At 38.3% G+C, this 23,242-nt stretch overlaps 1 protein-coding gene across 1 annotated transcript in view; it reads left to right on the plus strand.

Annotated features, from left to right (window-relative positions):
- Positions 1 to 23,242, plus strand: part of AGMO (alkylglycerol monooxygenase) — a 270,854-nt gene that overhangs the window by 16,253 nt on the left and 231,359 nt on the right. Inside the window, exon 3 of the mRNA XM_006138322.4 lies at positions 12,039 to 12,190. Within this exon, the coding sequence (XP_006138384.2) occupies positions 12,039 to 12,190 (152 nt within the window). The remainder of the gene's footprint in view (positions 1 to 12,038; positions 12,191 to 23,242) is intronic.

Genomic DNA, 23,242 nt, shown 5'->3' on the forward strand with positions numbered 1-23,242 from the left:
CAGCTCTCCAACACACATTCATATATAAGCACACACAGAGTTTTGTTGGTCATGTCTGCAATCGTATTTTCCATTCCAAGGAGAAAGCTGCAGTTTATCAGCTGCATGTTTTTTAAAAAGAAGAAATTAAAGTTATTTTAAATATTGTTGACCTCAAGAAAAAAAAATGACTTCTAGATTTTTTCATACTATTGTTTGTTTCATAAGATTTTTGCACCTTATTAGTGGCAGTTGTTTGTGGTCCAGTAGGGATAAATTTAATAAAGTTCTTTCGTAACTTACACATTAACCAATGTAATTGAGTTTGTTTACCAACACTGCACACATTTCTTTTTTCATGTTCAATTTAAAACCTAGCAAGAATAAATTCCAAATTTTTACTTGTCAAGTGGGCTTTCTATTAGGGGTGTTTGAGTGTAAACGACTAACTGTTTAACCAATAAGTGGATGCTTTTTTGGTTAAAGGTGTCAGTTACATTCAGCGAAGCTGCCTCCACAGGAGTGGAGTGGGCAAGGACTGTTGACTCTGTTCACAAGGAGGTGGCTTTGCTCCTGCAGTGAAGCTGCCTCCCTGGGAACAGGGCCACCAGCCCCTCCCTGCTCCACTCCTGGGGAGGAGGCTTCACTGCCACAACAAAGCCTCTTCCCAGGAAGGAGAGCCAGCTGAAGAGTAGGGATGTTAAATATCGGTTAATTGAATTGTTGATGAACCTCATGAACTCTTATTGGTTACTCAACTATTCTATAGTCCGTGGGGGTGGGGCTGGAAGCCAGTATGCTCCAACTCCACTCTCAAAGAGACCCCTGTCACTTGGGAGTCTGATCCAAACTGTTGATTTAGAAAATCCCTATGAACATATAAATATGTTTTTCCTCATTTCACCATATGACACCAAATAATGATGCATTACAGTTATTTTATTAAAGGGCTATTACTCCTTTCTGTGTTCTCGGAAAATCCACATGATTTATTCTGGGCTGAATGGGACATGTCCATTTCTCGTTCCCAGTGAATACGGTACTGGTGAATACCATGAGCCTGATTCAGGTCTCACCAATTAAGTGTTAAGCCCTTTGGGTTCAGTGGAATCACTACTGATTTCAGTAGTGAGTTCTGAATCAGGCCTAATGTTGAAAGAGATACTGTAAGATAATTGCTTTTTCCATAGCATCATATATATATATAAATAAAATTGTTAAGGTTCAGGCTGTTAGTCTGTTTCAGAAAAACAATGAGGAGCCCTATGGTACTTTAAAGCCTAACAAATTTATTTGGACATTAGCTTTTGTGGCCTGGAGATGAATCTGATGAAGTGAGTCCATACCATGAAGCTAATGCTCAAATAAATTCATTAGGCTTTAAAGTGCCATAGGATTCCTTGTTGTTTTTGCTAAAATTATTAAGACAATTATCTGTGGAGGAATGTAGCGTAGGAATCCATCTGAAAATCCTAATGTCTTTTCTGAATAAGCAGGTTGTGCCAGTTATAGTTAAAGCAGTACAACCTCTCTAGGCCTTTAGAGTTTTGTCAGTAAAAGTCAGCTTTTGATGGCAAAATAGTGGAGGCATGTACATCCCGCTAATGTAGTTCCTCTGATAGACTGACGTGATAAAACCACCATGAAGTGCAGCATAGAACAATTTGTGACGTAGTTAATACAAGAATATAAACATATGCACTCCCTTCCGCGCGCCCCCGCCCCCCCCATTTAAAGATCCAGGGATTTAAAAATTCCTTTTCCTGCTTGCTTGGTGTGCATTGGTCACCTAGCATCTTCCCAATTTACCATTGCATCTTTTTGCAACAGATGCTGCTCTTCTGCATGGAGTACACTGGATCTGCTGAGTCTGAGGAGAGGAGGCTGTGCAGTCACAGCTCTATCCCAGCCGTAGGAACTTTGATACCTATGGTCTGTTTGCTAGTGGATGCAGGAGAAGAGGCACCTCCTCCTGAGCTCCACTAATTGCCCTTGTAATTGGCTGCTCAAAATCAGCAGCCAGCCAATCAGCCTCTGTTGTCCACTCTTGGGAGACTTTTCCCTCTTTGCTTTGCAAATATTATGCAGAGTACAGCGGGCCACAATGACTATTGGAGTATTTTCCTCATTGAGGTCCAGCCAGACAAAAAGCAAAATCAAAAAACAAAAACCCCAGTGCCAGTGATGTTTTAATTGGACAAAGTCACATTCATTGGTCATGTGGCACCTGGTGAGTCTGTTGCTGAAGTACTCCTTGCTGTGTCGATCTTCCTTCATGAGCAGTGGGAGCAAGGGCTAGGGTGGGTTTCCAGGGATCACTATGGATATTTCCACATCCCCTGTTGGAAACTTTGGTCTGGAAAGAAAGTCCCAGTGTGCAGCTTTGGATATAATCCAGTGTGTCTTCTCTGCTTAGCCCACATTGATGTCAGTGAAATGACTCCATCAGTGCTTGCAAGATCAAGGAGAAGTAGTCCTTTTGGTTGATATACTCTATCACAAGACGGTTGGGGGTCAAATTTGGGATATATGTGCCATCTATTTCCCTGCTGCAGTTAAGAAATCCTTTTGCCTCAAAGCCATCAGTTATTTCCAGGAGACAATGAATGGCCTTGCATCACTGCATCCATCATGGAGGTCTTTCCAATTTTAAACTAATTCAGAACTGACTGGTGGGAATCTGAATTTTTCAGCTTCCAAGCAACAATCATAACTCTTCCACTTTTCCCTCATGAGAGAGCTGCTCTCTTTTTGGTGTCTTTGTGCTTCAGTGCTGGGGCAAGTTCTGACACAGTTCCAGGAAAATGGATTTGTGGATTCAGATGTTCTGCAGTCTCTGCTCATCATCCCATACCTGCATCACAATTTAATTCCATCACTCAGTGCTTGTTTCATGAACCCTGTACCAACAGTTCACCATGGCAAAATGTTCTGTGAATTCCAACAGCAATCTTGAATTATTTTTTTTCCCAGGGCAGACAGCATGTTGGAGTAAGAGTTTTATACTTGTATTTTAGGTTTAATAATGTTGTAATGTATGATTTATGTTAAGGTAGAGATAGATTTTTAGGCTTTGTGTTAAATATATATTTCTTTGTTCTAAGGTTTAGTAAGTGAGACACAGAATCTTGTATTGTGTATATGTTAATGAGATTAGAGGAATGCTGAAGACACTCTTGAGTCTGTGTGAGCTGTTTTGATTATAAGATTTAGTGGGGTCTAATTTGCAATGTCTTTTGCATTTACTCAATATAAAACACTGCTGTTTGTATTCTTCTTTGAAGGTCTCTGTAAAAGCAGGGCTGTTTGTGTGTGAATGAGGAGTGTGTGAGTCAAGATAAGGTGTGAAGGCCATCCTTAGAGCCAGATGGCCAAGAAAGGAGGGGGTAATGCGGGTGAAGACAGACTGTCAAAAGATCCATCAGCGTGCATCCATGATTAAGGAGGGGCAAATTGATGGCTTTAAAGGTGAAGGTTGGCACCCCCGAAAACAACGCATTAAAATCCAGGACAGGATAACTCTCTCAGAGATGTTGGAATGGTAACATCAAAAGATAACACACCGGACACAGACTGACACAGCAAAATCCATAGACTGCAACAGAGAAAAGGATTATAAAAGCAAGGTGCTTTGCCACGAAACTTTGGGTTCATCTTGCCACAAACTCCAGGAGCATCGGATTGCGACAGACAAAGCCTGGCTCCCCTCTACGATCTATCTGGCTGGCCACTAGATTGATTCAGACTCTGGACTGGTAATTATAACATCGACTGGTGGGACTGTGGGTGGGTGGGTGAGTGACTGACTGAAAAGTATATGCTACTGTTGTATTCTCAATAAATGTGGCATACTGCCTTTTCCCCTATAAAAGATCTCGTGTGCTTTGTTTAAGCATAACAAGCAGGGCACTCCTCACTGTGAAATAATGCGGGACCAGCCACATTGTGTTCATAATGCTCATTCCCAGACTGGTCAGGAGCTCCAGATCCATGCTGTCAGGCAGAGATTGTGGGTGCACAGTTTAGAGAGGCTGTTGAAAAACAGTGTAAAATGAAGTAGGGAGCCCATATAATGGGATGTCAATCTGTTACCAGAGCTCCCAGTGCTAGAGGGAGAGAGAGGATGGCAAGTTGCACAGTGGGATAGCTACCCACAGTGCAACACTCTCGGTTGATGCAAGAACAATGACTGTGGAGGTACACAAGGAACATTGTGTGGACATACACAATGGATATTAGGAAAGTGACTTATGAACATCAACATAATTCAGGATGACTGAACTCTATAGTTTAGATATGGGGCTAGTGTGGGCACAGTAATATTAATAAAAACAAGCTTATACTGGTTGAGCTTACTCTGTATAGGAAGTATAATATATACTTGCATAAACTAGGGCTTGTATTACCATAACTGAATTGGTAAAAATTGATATATAGTTGCACAAAGACTATGTAGACTCATGTCAGTAGGCTTTGCTCACATAAATAACACCTCTGAAGTCAGTGGGACTGTTTGTGAGGATAAAGATGATGTGCACAAATAAAAGGCTTTTAAGAGTTAGGTGCTAAATTGTACGAGGGATAGCAAGAGATGAAAAAGAGGTATGTGGGGGGAAAAAAAGAGGTATGTGGGGGGAAAAAGAGTTTTCTGATAGTAAGATCATGATAAACTTTTGCTTCTTATTCTTCCAGAATTTAGATACTGTTTTTTATATCTTCTTGCTCTAAGATAGTTTAATATTAATATGTTAAATTAATGGTTTGATAGAATGAATCCTGATAGGAATAGATATGTGAAATGGAGGTCAGTGGTGGAAGACAACAAAATACAAAATAGAAGATCTGTGTGAGTACTCAAACTTGCCACATATATTTTACTTCATTGTGCTTTTTGATAATTTTTTTTTCCTTTTGAGGAGAAATGGGAATTTGGATTATTTAGGCTAAAATTCCAGAAAACAAAATTGCATTGCAGCAGTGGCTTTGTTTCAGATTCAGGGTCCAGTGGGAATTTTAAAAAAAATGTAGGGTGCTATTTCCTGTAATCAAGTGCTTTCCAGAGCCTGATGATGATTTTCCAGCTGTATTGCTTTGGTAAATTGTTTTTAGCCTTGGGTTATTTCATGACTGGTTTTCACATATTAAAATGGGAGAGAATAATATTCATCTTGCTGATAGAAAACAGGGAATAGAACTCCCATAACTCCCTCTCCCCTTCCCTCCACCTTGTGAAAAGTTTGGCTTCGTGCTAAAGTGTGAAAAAAGCCTTGACTGTAGAACGTCAGGCATATTTCACCTCGATTTGTGTCAACCCTAATAAGTCAGTTGACAGGGTAATAAATTGGGTGTCTGTTCAAGCCCTGGCACCTGTACAGGAAATAAAAGGGGATTTCAGTTGCAGGCGGGTTTACTTTGTTCTGCAAATGGAAGTTTTCACAAGGCTTCTCCCTCTCCCTCCCTTTTAGTGAAGTCATATTATCAAAATGTTTCTTCCAATTTGAGATGTAGCCAGTTTTTATCTGGAAAAGAAAGTTTCATAGTGTCTTTTGAAGTGTAAAACCTCAACCTTTCTTCTCTAAAACAAGGTTTATTGAACTTTTAATTATTCATGCATCCTGATTAGGGCTCTCGATTTAATCACAGTTAACTCATGTGATTAACTAAAAATTAATCATGATTAAAATATTTTATCACAATTAATCACAGTTCTAATTGTACGATTCTACATTTTTTTCAAATACATTGATTTCAGTTACAATACAGAATACCAAATGTGTAGTGCTCACTCATATTATTAACTTTTATTACAAATATTTGTACTGTAAAAATGATAAAATAAATGATAAAAATAAACAGTATTTTTCATTTCACCTCATACACATACTATGCTGCAATTTCTTTATTGTTAGAGTGCAACTTACAAATGTCAATTTTTATGATATAACTGCACTCAAAAACAAAACAAGGTAAAACTTTAGAACCCACAAGTCCATTCAGTCCTACTTCTTGTTCAGCCAATTGCTAAGGCAAACAAGTTTATTTACATATAAAGGAGATAATACTGTCTACTTCTTATTTACAATGTTACCTGAAAGTGAGAAAAGGCATTTGCATTACACTTCGGTAGCCCTATTGCAAAGTATTTATATGCAAGATATGCTTTTGAATGTCCCTTCATGCTTTCAACACCATTGATGAGGATACTTTTCCATGCTGAAGATGCTTGTTAAAAAATACATTAATTAAATTTGTGACAACTGTTTGGGCAGAATTATATATCTCCTGCTCTGTTTTACCTTCAGTTTGCCATTTATTTAATGTTATAGCAGTCTCATGTGATCACCCATCTCATGATGTTCTTTTTAGGAACACTTTCATTGCAGATTTGACAAAACACATAGAAAGTACCAATGTGAGGTTTCTAAAGATACCTACAGCACTTCACATTTTAAGAATCTGAAGAGCCTTTCAAAATCTGAAAGGGATGAAATGTGAAGCATGTTTTCAAAAGTCTTAAAAGAGCAACACACTGATGTGGAAATTATAGAACCCCCAAAAAAGAAAATAAACTATCTCTTCATGGCATCTGACTCAGATGAACATGTGTGAGTCCGCACAGCTTTAAATTATTACCAAGCCTGCTTTAGCCCAAAGTTGCAACCCATTATCAGTAAGGATGCATAGCCTCTGGAATAGTGGCTGAGGCATGAAGGGACATATGAATCTTTAGCACATTTGTCACAACTCTCTTGTAACATCAGCTACATCAAAAGTGCTATGGAAACACTTTTTCTCACTCAGGTTATATTGTAAATAAGAAGCAGGCAACATTATCTTCCATATATCTAAACGAATGAGGTAGGACTGAGTAGACTTGTAGGTGCTAGGGTTTTACATTATTTTATTTGTAATAATTTTGTTTGAACATAATTCTACATTTCTAAGTTCAACTTTCATGATAAATAGATGGAACGACAGTACTTCTATTAGGTTAATATTACAGGTTGGACCTGACTGGTTCCACACAAGGGGATTTGTTGGAATAGGAGACATCCTCTGTAATTGGCTGGAACTCCCCGCTGCACTGCCAGCCCCCCCTCCTGCCATGGGTCCCCCACCACGAACCCGGCCTTGCTGCCTATTGTCCCTATGCCTGGGCTCTGTGATCCAGCAACATCCGTGATCCTGCCGGACCATGGATGTTGCTGGACCAGAGAGATCCGGTTTAGGGAGGTCTAACTTGTACTATTGTTTTTTACAGTGCAAATATTCATAATAAAAAATATAAGGTGAACACTGTACACTTTGGGTTGTGTTGCAATTGATATTGATATATTTGAAAACGTATAAAGTATCTCAGTAAATGGTATTCTATAATTATTTACCAGCTCAATTTTAATGTTGCAATTAATAACAATTATTTTTAATTGCTTGACAGCTCTAATCCCAGTGTATAATGTGTTTGACTGATGTATAATATGTTTCTGGCTAATTGCAGTTCATTTTAAAAACATGGCTGTCTTGTTTATTCTGAAATTCTGTACTGCTGTGACTTTGTTTCTTCCAGTAATTGATTTTCATGGTTGATCTTCAACTTCAAGTTTCACAAGAAAAGCACAGGAATCCTAAAAAAGTCCATGATCAATTTAACATAGTCTCCATGATCAATTTAAAATTCTTTTTGTTTTATCATATAATAAACTAGTAATTATAGAGGAATACCTTTCAAGATAAAAGGCGAGCTTGCTAGTTACATAATACTGGTGAGTTCTTCTCCTCTGGAATAATGCACACAGTTCTTTTACCTTCACTTCTAGTAGTTCTCAAACTATTGGGTGGGCCCCTGTTTAAATGGGATCTCCCAGGCCTGTGTTAAATTTGCTGGAGCTCAGATCTGAAGCGGAAGCCTGAGCTCCAAGTTACTTCAGCCCAGGGTTGCAAGGCTCACGCTTCAGTTTTTCCTCCCTCTCTTCACCCCTCCCCCATCCTGGATGGCCAAGCTTATGCTTCGCTCCTCTCCTCCACATGCACTCAGGTCATGTAATAACTTATGGTCAGTGTGTTTTGTGTCACCTTCTGTGTCCAATTCTGACAGGCTATGGATCTCTTTCCACTCTTAACTTGAAAGCCTCGCTTTTAGTTCAAGTTGTAAAAGCTCTGAAGGTCCCAAGTTCAATTCCTAGCATCAGGCAAGATGGTAGCTGTACCTCTTGCTTTCCCTGAGATCTGCACTGGTGAGGGCAATTATATGCATTTATTTCCTCCTTTGGCTCAAATAGTACCCTTCGTCCAACTTCTACTCACACCCTTCTGTGTCACCAGCCCCCACAACTCCCATTAGTTGAGATTTCCAGTTAAGAGGCTCTCTGAAGCCAGTGCCAAGGGCGGGGGTAGCGTGTATAGCTTCCTTGGCCCCCCGTATGCCTAGGAGCCACAGGAATCTGATGTCTGCTTCTCAGGAGCCATGTGGAGCCAGGGCAAGCCCTGCTGTGACACCTATCAGACTTTGAATGGCTTGGTTAGTGATGCTGATCAGAGCAGCCAGGATCCCTTTTTGACTGGGCGTTTGGAAACCTGGTCAGCCTAGGTCAGGATAATTGGACAACAGTTTGTCTAGAATACTGAATTCAGCAGAGAGTTTCAAAATGAGACTAGATAAGTCTGTGGAATATACAGGTTAGGAAAGACTCTCTCTCTCAGGTTTTCATACTCCTTGCAGAAGAATGGACTAGATGATCCAAAATGGCTGGCATGCAGTTCCAACCCTGTGTATGATTAACAGATATAGCATAATTGTGGGAACTAAATTGGTTTCAGTTTTTTCAAAAAGTAAATTGAGGCTGCGTCTAGACTGGCATGATTTTGCGCAAATACTTTTAACAGAAAAGTTTTTCCGTTAAAAGTATTTGCGCAAGAGAGCGTCTATACTGGCATGAGCCTTTGCGCAAAAGATTTGCTTTTGCACAAAAGCATCCGTGCCAGTGTAGATGCTCTCTTGCGCAAGAAAGCTCCGATGGCCATTTTGGCCATTGGACTTTCTTGCGCAAGAAATTGATGTTGCTGTCTACACTGGCCCTCTTGTGCAAGAATATTTGCGTAAGAGGGCTTATCCCTGAGTGGGAGCATCAGAGTATTTGCGTAAGAACCACTGTTTTTGTACATTACAAAGTCAGTGTTCTTGCGCAAATACTCGCGGCCAGTGTAGACAGGCGGCAAGATTTTGTGCAAAAGCAAATGCTTTTGCGCAAGATCATGCCAGTCTAGATGCAGCTTTAGGGTTCAGAAGAAAAGGAATTAAATTTTAAAAACTCTGAGTGAGCTTTAAAGTTATAACTAAATGCTAGCTCTGGACTTTTCTGTTTATCACGCTGTAAAGGAGCAAATAAAAACTATTTAGCAGAACAGTATCTGTTTTTTCTGAATTACATAGTGATATGATGGATTACTCTTCACTAATTATGGTAATCAACTAGTGTCATGTGCTATAGATTTGTGGTTTGAGCATAAAGGGGAAAAATAAGCAGCTTCTGACTTGTGCTGAGAATTGTATATTAAAAAAATATGTTGCATGGCTAGATTGAATTTTACACCTTCATCCTGCTCATGGAACAAAAGGACTCAAGGGGAAATGCTGAAAGTTGATCAAAATGGAGGAAATGTATCAGTTCACATATCTTTCGATGTAGTGCAGAAGCATTATATATGTTAATAAAAGGCAAAGACCCAAGTGAGAAAACAGTGTGTAATAACCGATACTGTATGTTGCAAGAGGTGTTTTAAATTTCCTGGTCATTGAAAAGATGTTAAGAAATACCTTTTCTGTGTATATTTGGATAGATCAGTTCCCTTCTGACCTGTTGTGGAGGTGATTGAAAATTTATGTTAAGCCTTGTATATGCCTCATGAGGTGAATTGCAAAAATCTGGTTGGAGACATAAAATCATCTTTACAAATATTTCTGTTACATGACTCTGATGAAAGTTAAACATGTTCCAGGTGTGTCTATTGCAACTTCTGGACACAGCTAAAATGTTTTTGAAAGTGGCAGGTACACCTGGTGTTGCTGCTTGCTGTGAAATTCTTAATCTACCAGCTGCCAAAGTGAGGGAGAGCAAACTTTGGAAGTGAGAAAATAGGGCAGCTGTTGCAGGGATGGAGGTGAAATGCAGGTGTGTTTTTGAAGCTGACTCCTCTGCTAAATATTCCTGGCATCTTTCTTTCCCTAAAGCCTTCTGCCTTTTTCACATTAAAAATGAGGACAGATTGATGCTTAAAACTTTACTGTAGTTAAAGTTTAGGATATTCAGCTGGGTTGGCTCTTTATTAAGAGAGAAGATAGCGGTAGAGAGACTCATGTTTTCTTCTAATGTTACAGAAACTATTGTGGCAACAGGTGCTAATGTCACTAATTTTAAAACATTTGGGATGAAAGTCTCAAAAAAAAAAAAAAAAAAAAAAAAGAGAGAGAAAATGCAGGAGATAAAATGCAGCCTGTGTACTAAAACTGTTAAGGGAACAGTGTGAATTGAAATAGAAGGGTGGTTAACTTTTTTGAAGTTCCTTTGTGCTACAGTACAGGTGCATTGTGTGATCCTATGTTAGCACTTTTTGGTCTAACAGTTTTCCTAGGTAAAAAGCATGGGAAGTGAAGGAATTAAAAAACAAAAACAAACAAAAAAAATCCACCACCACCACCAACAAAATCTATATGTTAGGCAGGGGGATTCCAGGAGAGACCTAGATCTAAGACAGTTGTAATGCTTTTACTGAGGTTTCTTCAAGAGGGAGTTGCCTGTGTGCAGTTGGTGACTCCACCTCTATTCAAGGAAACAGAAATTGTGTACATTATGTAAATAAACGAATGACACCAAAATACCTTTATTTTGATCAAGAAATCAGTGATGAAACTGAGAAGGTCTTCTACCACTCAGCAAAGGTGTAACAGTATACTCACAAGTCCTCATTACTTTGAACAAAAATAGGAAAGACAGCAGCAAATGTCAGTGAAAGTTTTAGCTGTAGCACAATCTTTAACCCCTTTAACTGTAGTTTCTTGTCTGTAAGTTGTCTGACTCCCAATAGTGAATAGGGTTGCCAGGTGTCCGGTTTTGAACCAGACAGTCCAGTATTTGAGCTTTCTGTTTGGGAAACAAATTGAGAAAATATAAATGTCCGGTATTTTCTAAGTAAGATGTAATGTAGATTGTGATGTAATGTCAAGTGTGTCTGGTATTTTTGTTGAAACCATCAGGCAACCCTATTAGTGAACCATGGCCTAGAAACCTCAGAGCCTGAAACTAAGCTTTTTCTCAGTCATACCAACAGTTTTGTACTCCGCACTGATTGAGGTTTAGGCCAGACATGTCGAGGAGTATAATTACCCATTGTCCTTCTACCACTCAACAAGTGAACTCCTCAGCCAACTTTTGTCACATTTTCCCTTTTCCCTCGCTTTCTCCTTTGCACATTCTTTCTCCTTTCTCTCTCTCTCTCTCTCTCTCTCTCTCCCTAAATTTCCATTCTGCAGTACTTCTCCTTCCATCACGCTTTCTAATATTTTTCCTCCTGCTCTCTTCTTGCCACGCTCATTGTTTCTTATTCATCCTCAGTCCTTCATGTGACTGTATTAAATTTATAATGAAACTGTTCAGTGTGTTTAGATTTACCTTGGTATTACTCAAATAGAAATACTTTTAGGATACTACTAATTGTTAACTTGCAGATTACAAATGAGTTTGTCAATCACACGAATACCTTGCCATCTCTGTGCACAATAAATGTGGTAAAAAAAATTGTCCAAAAGACTTCAGGTAATCTGAAGCCAAGGGACTATTGATCTTCAAAGAAACACACACATTCTCTCTCTCTCTCTCTCTCAATGGAAAAAAAGGTTAAACAGGATGGGGAGTGTGCTATTTTTCAGTTTTAATTGGCCCATTGGGGCTTTGTGTTAGGGGGGAAAAAAAAGCTGCAGATTGAAAAGTATAGTTCTGCAATGAAAAAAAAATTGTAACTCTAATTAACAAGCTCGTTGAGAATTATTTTGTTGTATTTTTCAGTGTTTTTTCCAGAAGCCTGGAGTTGACTACTTACATCTATGTATGGGATAACTACAGGCTCTTTGAAATGCTATGGGACTCACCATGGACTTGGTATTTGACATTCCTAGGAGTAGATTTTGGATACTACTGGTTTCATCGCATGGCACATGGTAGGGTTTTTTTTTATTTTGTTTGTGTATATACATATTCCATTTATGTATTCTCAGCAATCTACGAAAATTCTCTTGAATGTTGAGTGGGGAAAACTGATTTTATAGTTTGTTTTTTAAAATGTAAACATGAATTTAGTAAAATGTAAGACTTAGAATTTTAAAAATATTGCTCCTATGCTCAAAGAATACCACAGAAGGAAACATTTGGGCAGAAATGTGGGTAGGACATTAATTCTATACGTACTTCTCTAATTTTTACTTCTGGCATTAGTTGAATATTCTGAATAGAGTGGCATAATGGGTTGAATATAAAATTGTATCAGCATACTTGATATTTTTTTATTACAGTAATTCGCAGATAGGGACCTGGATCCCTTGTGTTAAGCTATGTACAGTATCAACAAAGTCTTTGCTTACAATTTCAAAAGAGATATACACCTATGTAAAAATGGTGGGAAGTAATATGTAAACAAAGTACTAATGAACACAGCTTGTTAATTTAATCTTTTTGCAATATATTCAGTCTGTACTTAGTTTTTAGGAAAGGGGAAATATTAAAATATGTTTATGCCCAGTTTTAAAACAGGTTTTGTTTATAGTTAACACACAAATGTACAGTTACTTTAATTTAACACTTGCCTATTTATAATTATTTAAAATTCATACTTAATCCAAGCTTCCCTCTTTCTCATAAAAAAAGTAAAAGGTTTAAAAAGAATAAATCTGTTATTTATTCTGATGGTGAGGGTCCCTGTAAATACTTTGGAAGACTGGATAGATAGATATTTCTGTACATGCAGTATATTTTTAAATATTTGTCCCTGGGTTAATACCTGATTTAGAACTTGTCTATAAAGTCCTGAAGTTCAGACTACAGGGTATATTAACTGCAGAGAGTACTACATGTTACACTGTAACTCTCCTGTGTGGATATTGAGGGCCCAAACTAAAAAGCAACTACTTCGCATTAACATGATCCTGCCTGAAAGCAGACTAATTTAACCCGAACTAGGTACTTTTAAAATTTGTACCAGTAACTCATGTGAGTTATGTCACAGCACGCTATTATTCAGACACCCATAATCCAAATTTCAGGACTCTGTAGACATAGCCACAAAATGGATCACACTCATAATTAAAATGTTGAGTGGTAAACATCAATATGAAGAGTGTTGAAAAAATCAATATCATAATAGGGAAATTGCTAAACAATGTATTATTTCAGAACTGAATAAGCAAAATCTAATGAAAGGCATTTTTAAAAAGCCTCTCAAAAACCACTCAACATCTCGATATATTTGGGCACTGAAATGTAATTGTGAGTTCAACAGCTAGGGTTGCCAGCTGTCCGGTATTCACTCAGACAGTCCAGTATTTGCAGACTCTGTCCGGTAAAAAGCAAACAGGAAATACTGGATATGTGAAGTGTCCGGTATTTCCTGTTTCCCTCAGACAGAAGCCCAGTGGGGACAATTTTCCCATGCCACACCTGGTGGGGGCGGGGGAATGAGGAGCACGGCAGAGTCGTAGTGAAGGGGGGCTGGAGGGGACACTTGCCGGGCTGGGCTGGGGTGGGAGCGGAGGGCACGCTGCTCTGGCCCATGTGACCAGCAGAGACCCGGGAGCTGGTCACGTGATGCCTACCTCAACAACAGCCATGGCCAACCCATGGCTTTTGCCCCCCCAAAAGTGTGGCTTGTGAAGCTGCTCCTGTGCACCCCTCCCCCCCCAACAACCCCCACCAGCTCCCCCCCTCCCAGCTTTCCTGTGCTTACCAGGAGGAGCTGCGAGGTTTTAAAAATTGCACTAAAGATGGTGGCTGTCTTAAAGGGGCAGCCTCCTTTTTACAAATTTTTTTTATATATATAAATTTCTTTTTTGCTCCACAGTTCTGTTCTGGGGGAGGAGGTGTGCTTTTTTTTGTTTGCGTAACAACTTCTCCCCCTCAACAGAATTCCCCCCCCCTTTTTTTTGGGTGGGGGGGGGGAGTGTGTTTGGTATTTTTTGATTAAACCATCTGGCAATCCTATCAACAGCTCTTGTTGATTGTAATAGAACTTTAGTGAGAGACTCTGTGAAATTCGGGAGCGGGCCGTCCAATGGCAAGACCAGTTATAAGAATGGTATACCCGAGTAAATGGAGTTTTAAAAGATATGAATGACAGCACTAATTATCCCAAAAGAGTAAAGGACTATGACTTCCTGCATTTGAAAGTTGTTTTCTTACTGATGTTTGAGATAATACAGTTGCATCTACAATTAAGATTTAAATTCATTCTGTTCTGATATAAAAGTTAATGGAATGTTGAAAGGACTATACACCTCACAAGGATACATTGTCATTTGTGGGACTGTTAATTTGATGATAAACAACAATATGAAGTGGTGTGCGATCTTCGGGATTGGAAATGTGATCAGAAAAAGAATGTTTACTCATCAGGAGAGAATTGCTTTCCTCGTGAAATCCCCAAAATTTGGGGATATGCCAACTGTCTCACAAAGCAGTAGCTTCAGTTTTTGAACATTATCCATTTCATATATGAAAAAATGAAACTGACTGCACGAATGAACACCAGTTCAGTGCTGTTACGTTTAGGAGTGATATCTGACATAATGCAGACTGAGAAAGATGTGATTCTAGCAAAGAAAAAATAGGAAACAGGGTGAGGTGTTAAGCATCTGGGTAGTAGTCTGCTCTCATTCTTCAGGAGGCCCTGGAAACTGCTTCTTGCAGTGGGAATTGATCCCCAATGATAAAAGGAAATGTATATGCATTTTTAGCAATTTAATCTCACCCTATAGACAAACATACATTTCAAAGCATATGTATGAATATTTTAAATGATAAAGGATCATGTTCAGTGTTAACAGGCCAAAATATTATCCTTCCCACACACACACATTGCCAAATCAATATATATATATTTATTTTAAGAAGTTAATCTGAAAATTGTCAGCCTTTCAACACAAAGGATAGCATTGTAATACTAGGTACTTGCAATTATAATGTTTATCCAATATATTTCCTTGTGCTGAGACCTCCAGAAAGGGAGTGGTAACATAGAATAATGGACTCCAGCTTGTTTTGCTTTTAGCTTGTGACTGTACTAGTATATGCCTGTTGCTTAAGAAGGGCTATGGATTCCTATATTAGGTCAGTAGCTGTGTTAGTATCTGCTCTGGGAGTGGTAAACTCACCTAAGATGCTTAGTTTGTTGCGATACGCACAGATAATCACTATCCACTTTTCCCTAAAAGGGTACGTCTACACTACAGAGGAAGATTTCTACGCTACAGAGGAAGATTGAAGCTGCTGCTGTCAAACTTCCAGGGTTCAAATTAGCGGTCTAGTTAAGACAGCCAATTTGAAGTGAGAGAGGCACTCCCATTGATGCTGGTAACCCTACTTTCACGAGGAGTAAGGGAAATTGAAGGAAAAGAGTTCTTCCTTTGACTTCCTGCAGTTTAGAAAGTGCCAAAAGTTAAGCTACATCAACTTCAGCTACACAGTTAACATAGTTCAAGTTGCGTATCTTAACTCGACTTTGTCCCATAGTATAGACATACCCTGTGAAGGTAGAGTGAGCCAATAGGTGGCTGTAACTAGAAAGGCTCCCTTGTGCTGAAGAGTTTGGTGGACTGGAATAGAATAAAACTTAGGTCACATTTTGTATTAAATTTTCATTTGTAATAGTTTATAAAAGATTAATAAATGATTAAGAGATGTTATAAGCATGTGGCAGACCCAAGTAGTATCTGTTATAGTTAGAAGTACATCAAAAGAAATTATATATAGTTCTAAGCCATGGTGGTTGACCTTTTGTTGACTTGCTAGACTCAGTACCAACTGATCAGCCATTTACTTACACACCTATTCATAATGTATTAATCTTTTTATAACCTGCTTATAAATAGGGACGTAAAATGTGTTTAAAATGTAATTATGTAACTGTTAAAAAATCATAGCGGTTACACATGCTGCCGGCACTGCAGTATAAAGCTGAAATAAGTCTGTGGCTGAGACATAGGTAAGAGAGATTCCAAGTGCACTTGTGTGAAGGCAAGTTGTATTATGGCCCTAAGTTATGTATTTTTTCCATAAGTCATTACGAATTGTAAAATATTTGAGCATTCAAAAAGTAATGGCAGGAGGGGAAGTCTTTTAACTCATCCAGTAAAACAGCTAAACACAGATTTTTAAAAGCTGAAATGAATGTCAACCATCATTTATAGACTCCATCCTTTCTCCCTCCTTGCCGTCAGTCGCCTCTGAAATTGGTTTGTCTAGTACAGAATTGTGTAATGCCACATACCTGAGATACTACAATTGTGTAGTACTTGCTGCTGACTATTAGACTTGCCTGACAATCATCTAGTTAAAAAATATTTTTTGTTGAATTAAGTGCTCAGACTACAGCCACCATCAAGCAGCTCGACTGAACAACTAGAGAAGGGAGCCACGGAGATTCTGGCTCAAAAGAGCACTGACTACAAATAGGGTTCCCAGGGGTCCAGTTTTTAACTGGAAAATCAAGTAGAAAGGAGACCAATACAGTGTTTGGTTAGATGTGTACTAACTGGACACCAAAAGTCTGGTTACCACTGGTGGGTGGGAGGCTCTGGATCATCAACCCATGCCAGACCCTGCTGAGCTTGAGCCATCTCTTTTATGCATCTCATGGGAAGGTAGGCTCTGTGTCAGGGACTGCAGCTCGCATCCGAGCTCTGAGACAGAAGGAGCTCAGCTTGGGAAGCAGGGAGGAGGGAGAAAAGGTGGAAAGGATGGAATGAAGGGGGAGGCTGAAAGGGAGAGCAATGAATGATCTGGGCAGGTCTTTGAGAGAAATGGGAAAGGGGTAGAGCCTCAGGGGAAGAGGCAGGGCCAGGTGAGGCCCGGTGCTCCTCCTGTAATGTCTGGTTTTCAGAAATTAGACAGTTGGCAACAAAATTCCTAATAGTGGGACACATTCAGCAACACTGATTGGCTGGGAAGCTCTCTTTAAACCAGAAAGGTACAGGACATTGTCCAAGTAACTAGAGGAATTCCCAAATGGCTACTACTACAATAGATCCTGGCTATTTATTTGACTTATGAGTGCTGCCTTCCTGTCTGTACCTGCATCCCAGTTCCTACTTTCCTTCTGCTCTCTAGGTCCCTACTCCTACACCTTACTCCTGACTCTGGCTCTGGCTTTTGACTTGGAACCTGATGTGGTCATCTTCTTGACACTTGTGCTGTCTTCAGCTCTGATCTTGGCATCTCACTCTAACCATTAGTCCATACTGTCCACATCCAGGCCCTTACACTAGGTTACATATTTGAAATGACTGCTGACTTATAAAAATCCTAAACTTTAGCTACTGCTGCCCTCTAGTTGCCCATGAATTTTAAAAAAGAGAAAGTGATTTTTGTTTTTGGTTCTGGGATTGGGCACATGGGTTTGAAAGCATCTAACTTACTGTGCATAGAAACATTTCATTTGACGTACTTTTCCCAAGTATTTTGTTGAAAACCTATGTAAATAATGCATAAAGTAGAGCTTGAGCTTTTAACATACATGAGCAAGAATCTGAAATATTCTTGATTTGAGAGTTACGCTTTTTACAATTTGGGGTTTTTGCTTTTGTTTTTAATAACTTTTGTGTGTATGGAGTTTTTAAAAATAATCCATTATGCATGCCTATAAATGTCATCCAGCTGGGCTACCAAGCTCACAACATTCTTTCAAACAGGCACTATTACAAAACTGTATTTTGGAATTTCTGCTAATTATCCATTTAAGGCATCAGATACACATTTCTCTTCCTTTTTGGACTTTATCCATATCTTCGTATGTACATTTCTGTCAAACTACATGGCAAAGATTGGTATATGAAACCAAAGTGGGAGTGTGTGCAGTGCCTTGATTTCCTTGATCTCATTTAAGCATGCGTTTAATCTGTGTTGTTTGTTTTGATTCAGGATATTCCATCTCTATATATTTACCTAAAAATGAATTATCCAATAATACCACAGGTTTCTAAGCCTACCAGCCTTTCTCCTAACCTAGAGTCATGATCAAGAATGTAGGATAGCTAGTTGTGCTGCATTGCATGTCCATTTCATGCTTTACCTTTCTGCTGAAATTTCCAATAAGGCTGCCAAATGCAATGGTGGTTTTGTTATGAGGAAATTTGCTTTTGAAAAATTAGATTGAGAAGAAACCCCTTTCATTGACCCCTACCCCCATGGTACTAACCTCAGGTGTATACAAATCTGAAGTAGGACTGGGTACCTAGACAAGTGATGTTGACTATTTTTATCACAGCTAATGGCCCTTTGAAGTATTTAGGCATCACCCAAACTTGCTGTAATGATAAATAAGTAAATGATGTCTGTCTCCTGTTGCACTAGCAAAAATGTCTGCTCTATATTTATTGCTATTTCTCTGACTGTATAGCTGCTGCAGCAAGTTGGCATTGAAATACACAGTAATGAAGACTTATCTTGGTTATCTCTACTGTTATATGGCAGATAGTTAATGTATGTTATGATGATGCTTTAGAACTTTTGAAATTTTTATGGGAGTGCTTTACAAACATTTTTTAATTTGGCCTAGCAATTTATTTGTGAGATAGGTAGGATGTGTCTTTATTCCTGGTTCATAGATTCGATTTGTGTTGTTTCTTTTACTTTTTCTTAAAGGTCCTGGGATGGGGGAGGGGTAGAGTTATGGATTCTGGGGAGGCTTTGGACTGTTGTAGAAGGCTCTAAATTCCTTCCTCAGAGGGCCTTTTACTTTTGACTCTTGTTTTGTGTTGCATAATACACATATAAATTCCCATTTCTGCAAAACCACAGCTAGGAATTATCCATAAAATCTCCCTATGTTTCATGCCAGTAAATAGATGTGATAAACTACAGTAGAAACAAAATTGGACATACTATTGTGTTCTTTTCTTTCCAGGACTCTGAAAACTTGAATCTAAAATGACTCTGATTTCAGTGGTCCTAGATATTTATAGATTTGGAAGTTACTGTGACTTTCGTATATAACTTTTTTTGAATAACTGAAATATTTTTAAGAGGCTGTGCAAATTCAGCACATCAGAATTACCCCAAACATGATTTGGCCAGGATCTGGTTAGACCCTCAGACTGATAACTGACTTTTCTACATTACATTTATAAATATAACAAAAAGGGTAGTAATAAAACCTTAATATTTATAAATATAAAAAGTGTGTATGTGTTACAGTGAATAAATATAATCAAATAAGCTTTGAAAGCACAATGAATACAAGTACAACTTGTTTTATTTCCAAGTGGCAAGCAATTCTTTTCAGTATCTTGATTTTTAGAAGCTGGATGACTGTGAAGATTTAATTTCTTTGATAAAATTGTAGCAAGACCATAGTAACTTAAAGTTCATTGTTATACATTTTTTAATTGACAATTATCATTTAAAATGTGCATGGAGTAAAGAAAACATTGCTGCCTCTTGACCCTGTTTTTTGCATGTATGTTCCTGCAATACATCTTTATTTACTTAATTACAATTATTTAAAGTTGCCAAAATTGTTTTTTGAGCACAAGAAAGGAAGTGTTTTCCCCAGGACTCTGTATAAACTAAGAATATATTGCTGAAAAATGTAACCTGAAAAAAATGGCCAAAGCAGATTCCTCCCCCCTCCTTTCTTCTGTATATTTAATACATAGGAATAAGATGAGAATTGTTTTGATGCCTCTTCAAGGTTTTACAGTCTTTTTCAATCCCAGTCCAATTACATAGGAAATTTCAGTAAAATATATTAATTCTCAAATACATTTCTAAAGGGTCAATAATTCTTCAAAATAACTGTTAAGTGGTTTAAAATATTATCTATTTAGCCTTCATAATCAAATCACATACTTAAAGCATAACAGAACACAGGCAGGTTATTATGAGAATATATCAGTGATGCACACTTCCATATGCAGTATTACAAAGCTATATTGGGATATCAGCACGTGAAACTTCAGGTTAAGTTAGTGAATAGTTAAAAATAATCTTGAAATTGGAACATGGCTGAAATGTTGACAATAAAATAATTGACTTGTACTCCTCCTTAGTTAATTCACATATTTAATAATAACAATGCTTAGCTCTTACATAGCCCTTCTCCTTACTAGGCCTCAGAATGCTTTACAAGGGGAAGTCAGTGTAATTATTCCCATTTTAGTAATGGAGAAACTGAGGCACAAGGAAGTCACGTGATCCGTCCAAGGTCAGCAGCAAATCTGGAAATAGAACCCAAATTTCCTGAGTTAGTCTAGTGTTCAGGCCCATAAATCACATTGTCTTCTCCCTAATTTTATCACTTAAAGTAATCACGTTATGAAACAAAGTTAATATTTTTGTAGTCATCTTAATATTTGAATGTCATGTTTTATGTGTTTCAAACTATATTTCATTAATGTAGGATTTAACACTTACTATACTTATAAAGTATAGAAATTAGTTTTTATTTTTGTCTGGGTGCTAGGGAATTTAATCTTGAATTTATTTAATGTCTATATTTTTAATCCATAATGCATTTTTTAAAGAAAAAGCCCTGTTAGAATCTAGGAACCTTTGCCGTATACTGGAAATAAACACAGTCACATATGTATGTACACTGTGGTTGCAGAAGTACATATTCACAGACTGAAAACCATAGTCAAAGGAATCCAGACTGCTTATTTTTATACTTACTGATATCCCAGGGAAAAAGGTAAAGATCAGTTTATAAAACCTAGACAAAAGAAGGATGTAACTTTTTCTATTCTCCCTAGGGCTGAATCTCAGCTGAAATAACTGACAGTTTTTGGACTTACAGAAGGAAATGATGAGCTAAGATAAATATCCAGATGTTTGCTGGCCAGATGGATAAGCTTACAGTTTGGAAGACATGACTGTTATACCTGTGTCTTCTGAGAGGAAGTTGTAAATAGTAAACATACAAATTCTTTTACTTTGCAGCCCTGAAAAATTTGACTTTCCAATTAAAACTTCAAGTTTGTCTTTTTGTTTCTTCTTACTATACAACTTCACAAAAGCAGATCTTATAACTAGCTTCCAAATATAAATCTGTACAGTACAAAAAGGGATTTTTGAAATAGTCATACAAGACTAATTTAGCATGTATTGTTGGTACATTGTTTTTAATTTAGGGGTAATCTAGTTTACTGAAGTGTCTTGGTTTTCCACTTCCAGAACAAGGAAATAGGTGTGCTTTTTTTTAAAGGTTTCCTATGTTCTATTTCATTGTTTCAAGCCATTTATTTACCAAAATGTAAACCTTGACTTATACCACTCTTTCACCTGCTTACACTAATTCTCTCCTTGTCCCAAGTAGCACACAGATCTGTTTCTTTTCAAGTAAATTGGTAGAAGTAGCTTGCTGCACATGTAGCTGTAAAGCTCATCTATGTGCTTGCTTTCAGGCTCTGGGAGAGAGGAAGGGACAGACTCATGTAAGTCATGTAAATAAGTTAACTGTTAGGACTTGTGACCCAGATGTAGCAATTTGAGGAAAGTATTAGATTGAAGGAATATTCTTCCCAATATAGAAAGAGGTATCTTAAAATTGGCAAAGAAAAACAACTCTCTAAAAACTTGCAGGGATAAATTTTGAAAAGTGGCCTCAAAATGTGCACCTATGCATTTTTTTTGTTGCCTATGCATTTTTGGTAGTTAATAATGTAGACGAGATTTCTCTGTTGGTGACCAGGAACAAGAGGCGTTTGTCATGACTCCAGGACTGAAGTAAAAATGACCCCTTCCAGAATTCAGGCAAATAGTTAGCAGCCAGAACTCCCTTCTAGGACTGAAATAACTCCCATGGTTTGCATGGTCTGAGATAGGGGAGAAGATTGAAGCCTGGATAAGAACGTATGGGAGGTGATGAACTCATTATATGAAGTTCTCACTCCTAGAGAAGCTTCAAAACAAACGTGCAAATCTGTATTCGGGCTCCCTCTTTTGAGGCTTATACCATGGACTGATAATTTCCTGGCAAAGTGGTCTCACTACACCCGCCAGAACATTTAAACTTCCATGGCTTGCATGGAACCCACAGTTTCAGATTGATGCAACCCTTAATTTTATTTATTTATATGTTAACATCCTCTATTGTGCACGTACATCATAAAAACATGAAAACTACAGTTCAATAAGGTGTCATCCTCACCCCAAAAACTGACCTTCCAAAATTCCACAGCTGAAAACCATAGACTGTCACTGAGTTATTTGTTCCTCCCCAGAGCCCAAAGAGAACCGAAAGCCCCTGCAGCATGACCTGAAGGTAAACAATTCTAGCCTCAGTAAGAATATAGAATAGTGTAATCCTGTGAAATGCTGTTATGAAGAATATTATGGACAGACAAAGGGTGAGGGAAAGGGGCAAAATGTATAAGTAAGATGATCAGGGCAATATAGGGCACGCTCCTTACTAGTTCAGTGTCTTTTTCTATAGGGTCTAGAAAGAGGAAAGTGGAGAGATAAGAGGTGAGGACAATGGATGAGAAGAGTGAGGACAATCAGCTGATAAGTTACAATGGTAGAAGTGGGGTTGAATGAAAAAGGAACAACCACCAGTGTGGTAAATGAAAAATCATGAATCATCTTAAAAATTAGATTGCTTTTTAATGGGGAATTTTTCCTTTGTCTGCTGTCCGTACCATTAGAGTACATGTTTTCAAACCTTTTCCCACCACCGCAAGCACTAAAAACTTACTTAAAAATAATGAAAGCTGAGAATCTCATGCAACCAATAGACTTATAGGGTTGGGAGAGACTTCAAGAGGTCATGAAGTCCAACCCCAGGTTGAAAGCAGGACCAGTCCCAACTAAATCAACCCAGCCAAGGGTTTGTCAAGCCGGGATTTAAAAACCCTTGATTCCAGGAATTGTGCCTTAAGAAAAATGCAAAATGATCATGGCACTCTCTGTAAAATGGTAAGGATTGGTATCTTTGCAAGCAGGAGGAGAGACGGAGAATGTTAGGGGGGAAGCAGGAGGAGACTGAAAGGAGCAGAGGGGAGCAGAAA

This window comes from Pelodiscus sinensis, chromosome 2, assembly GCF_049634645.1.
Source record: "Pelodiscus sinensis isolate JC-2024 chromosome 2, ASM4963464v1, whole genome shotgun sequence".
Taxonomy (NCBI): domain Eukaryota; kingdom Metazoa; phylum Chordata; order Testudines; family Trionychidae; genus Pelodiscus; species Pelodiscus sinensis.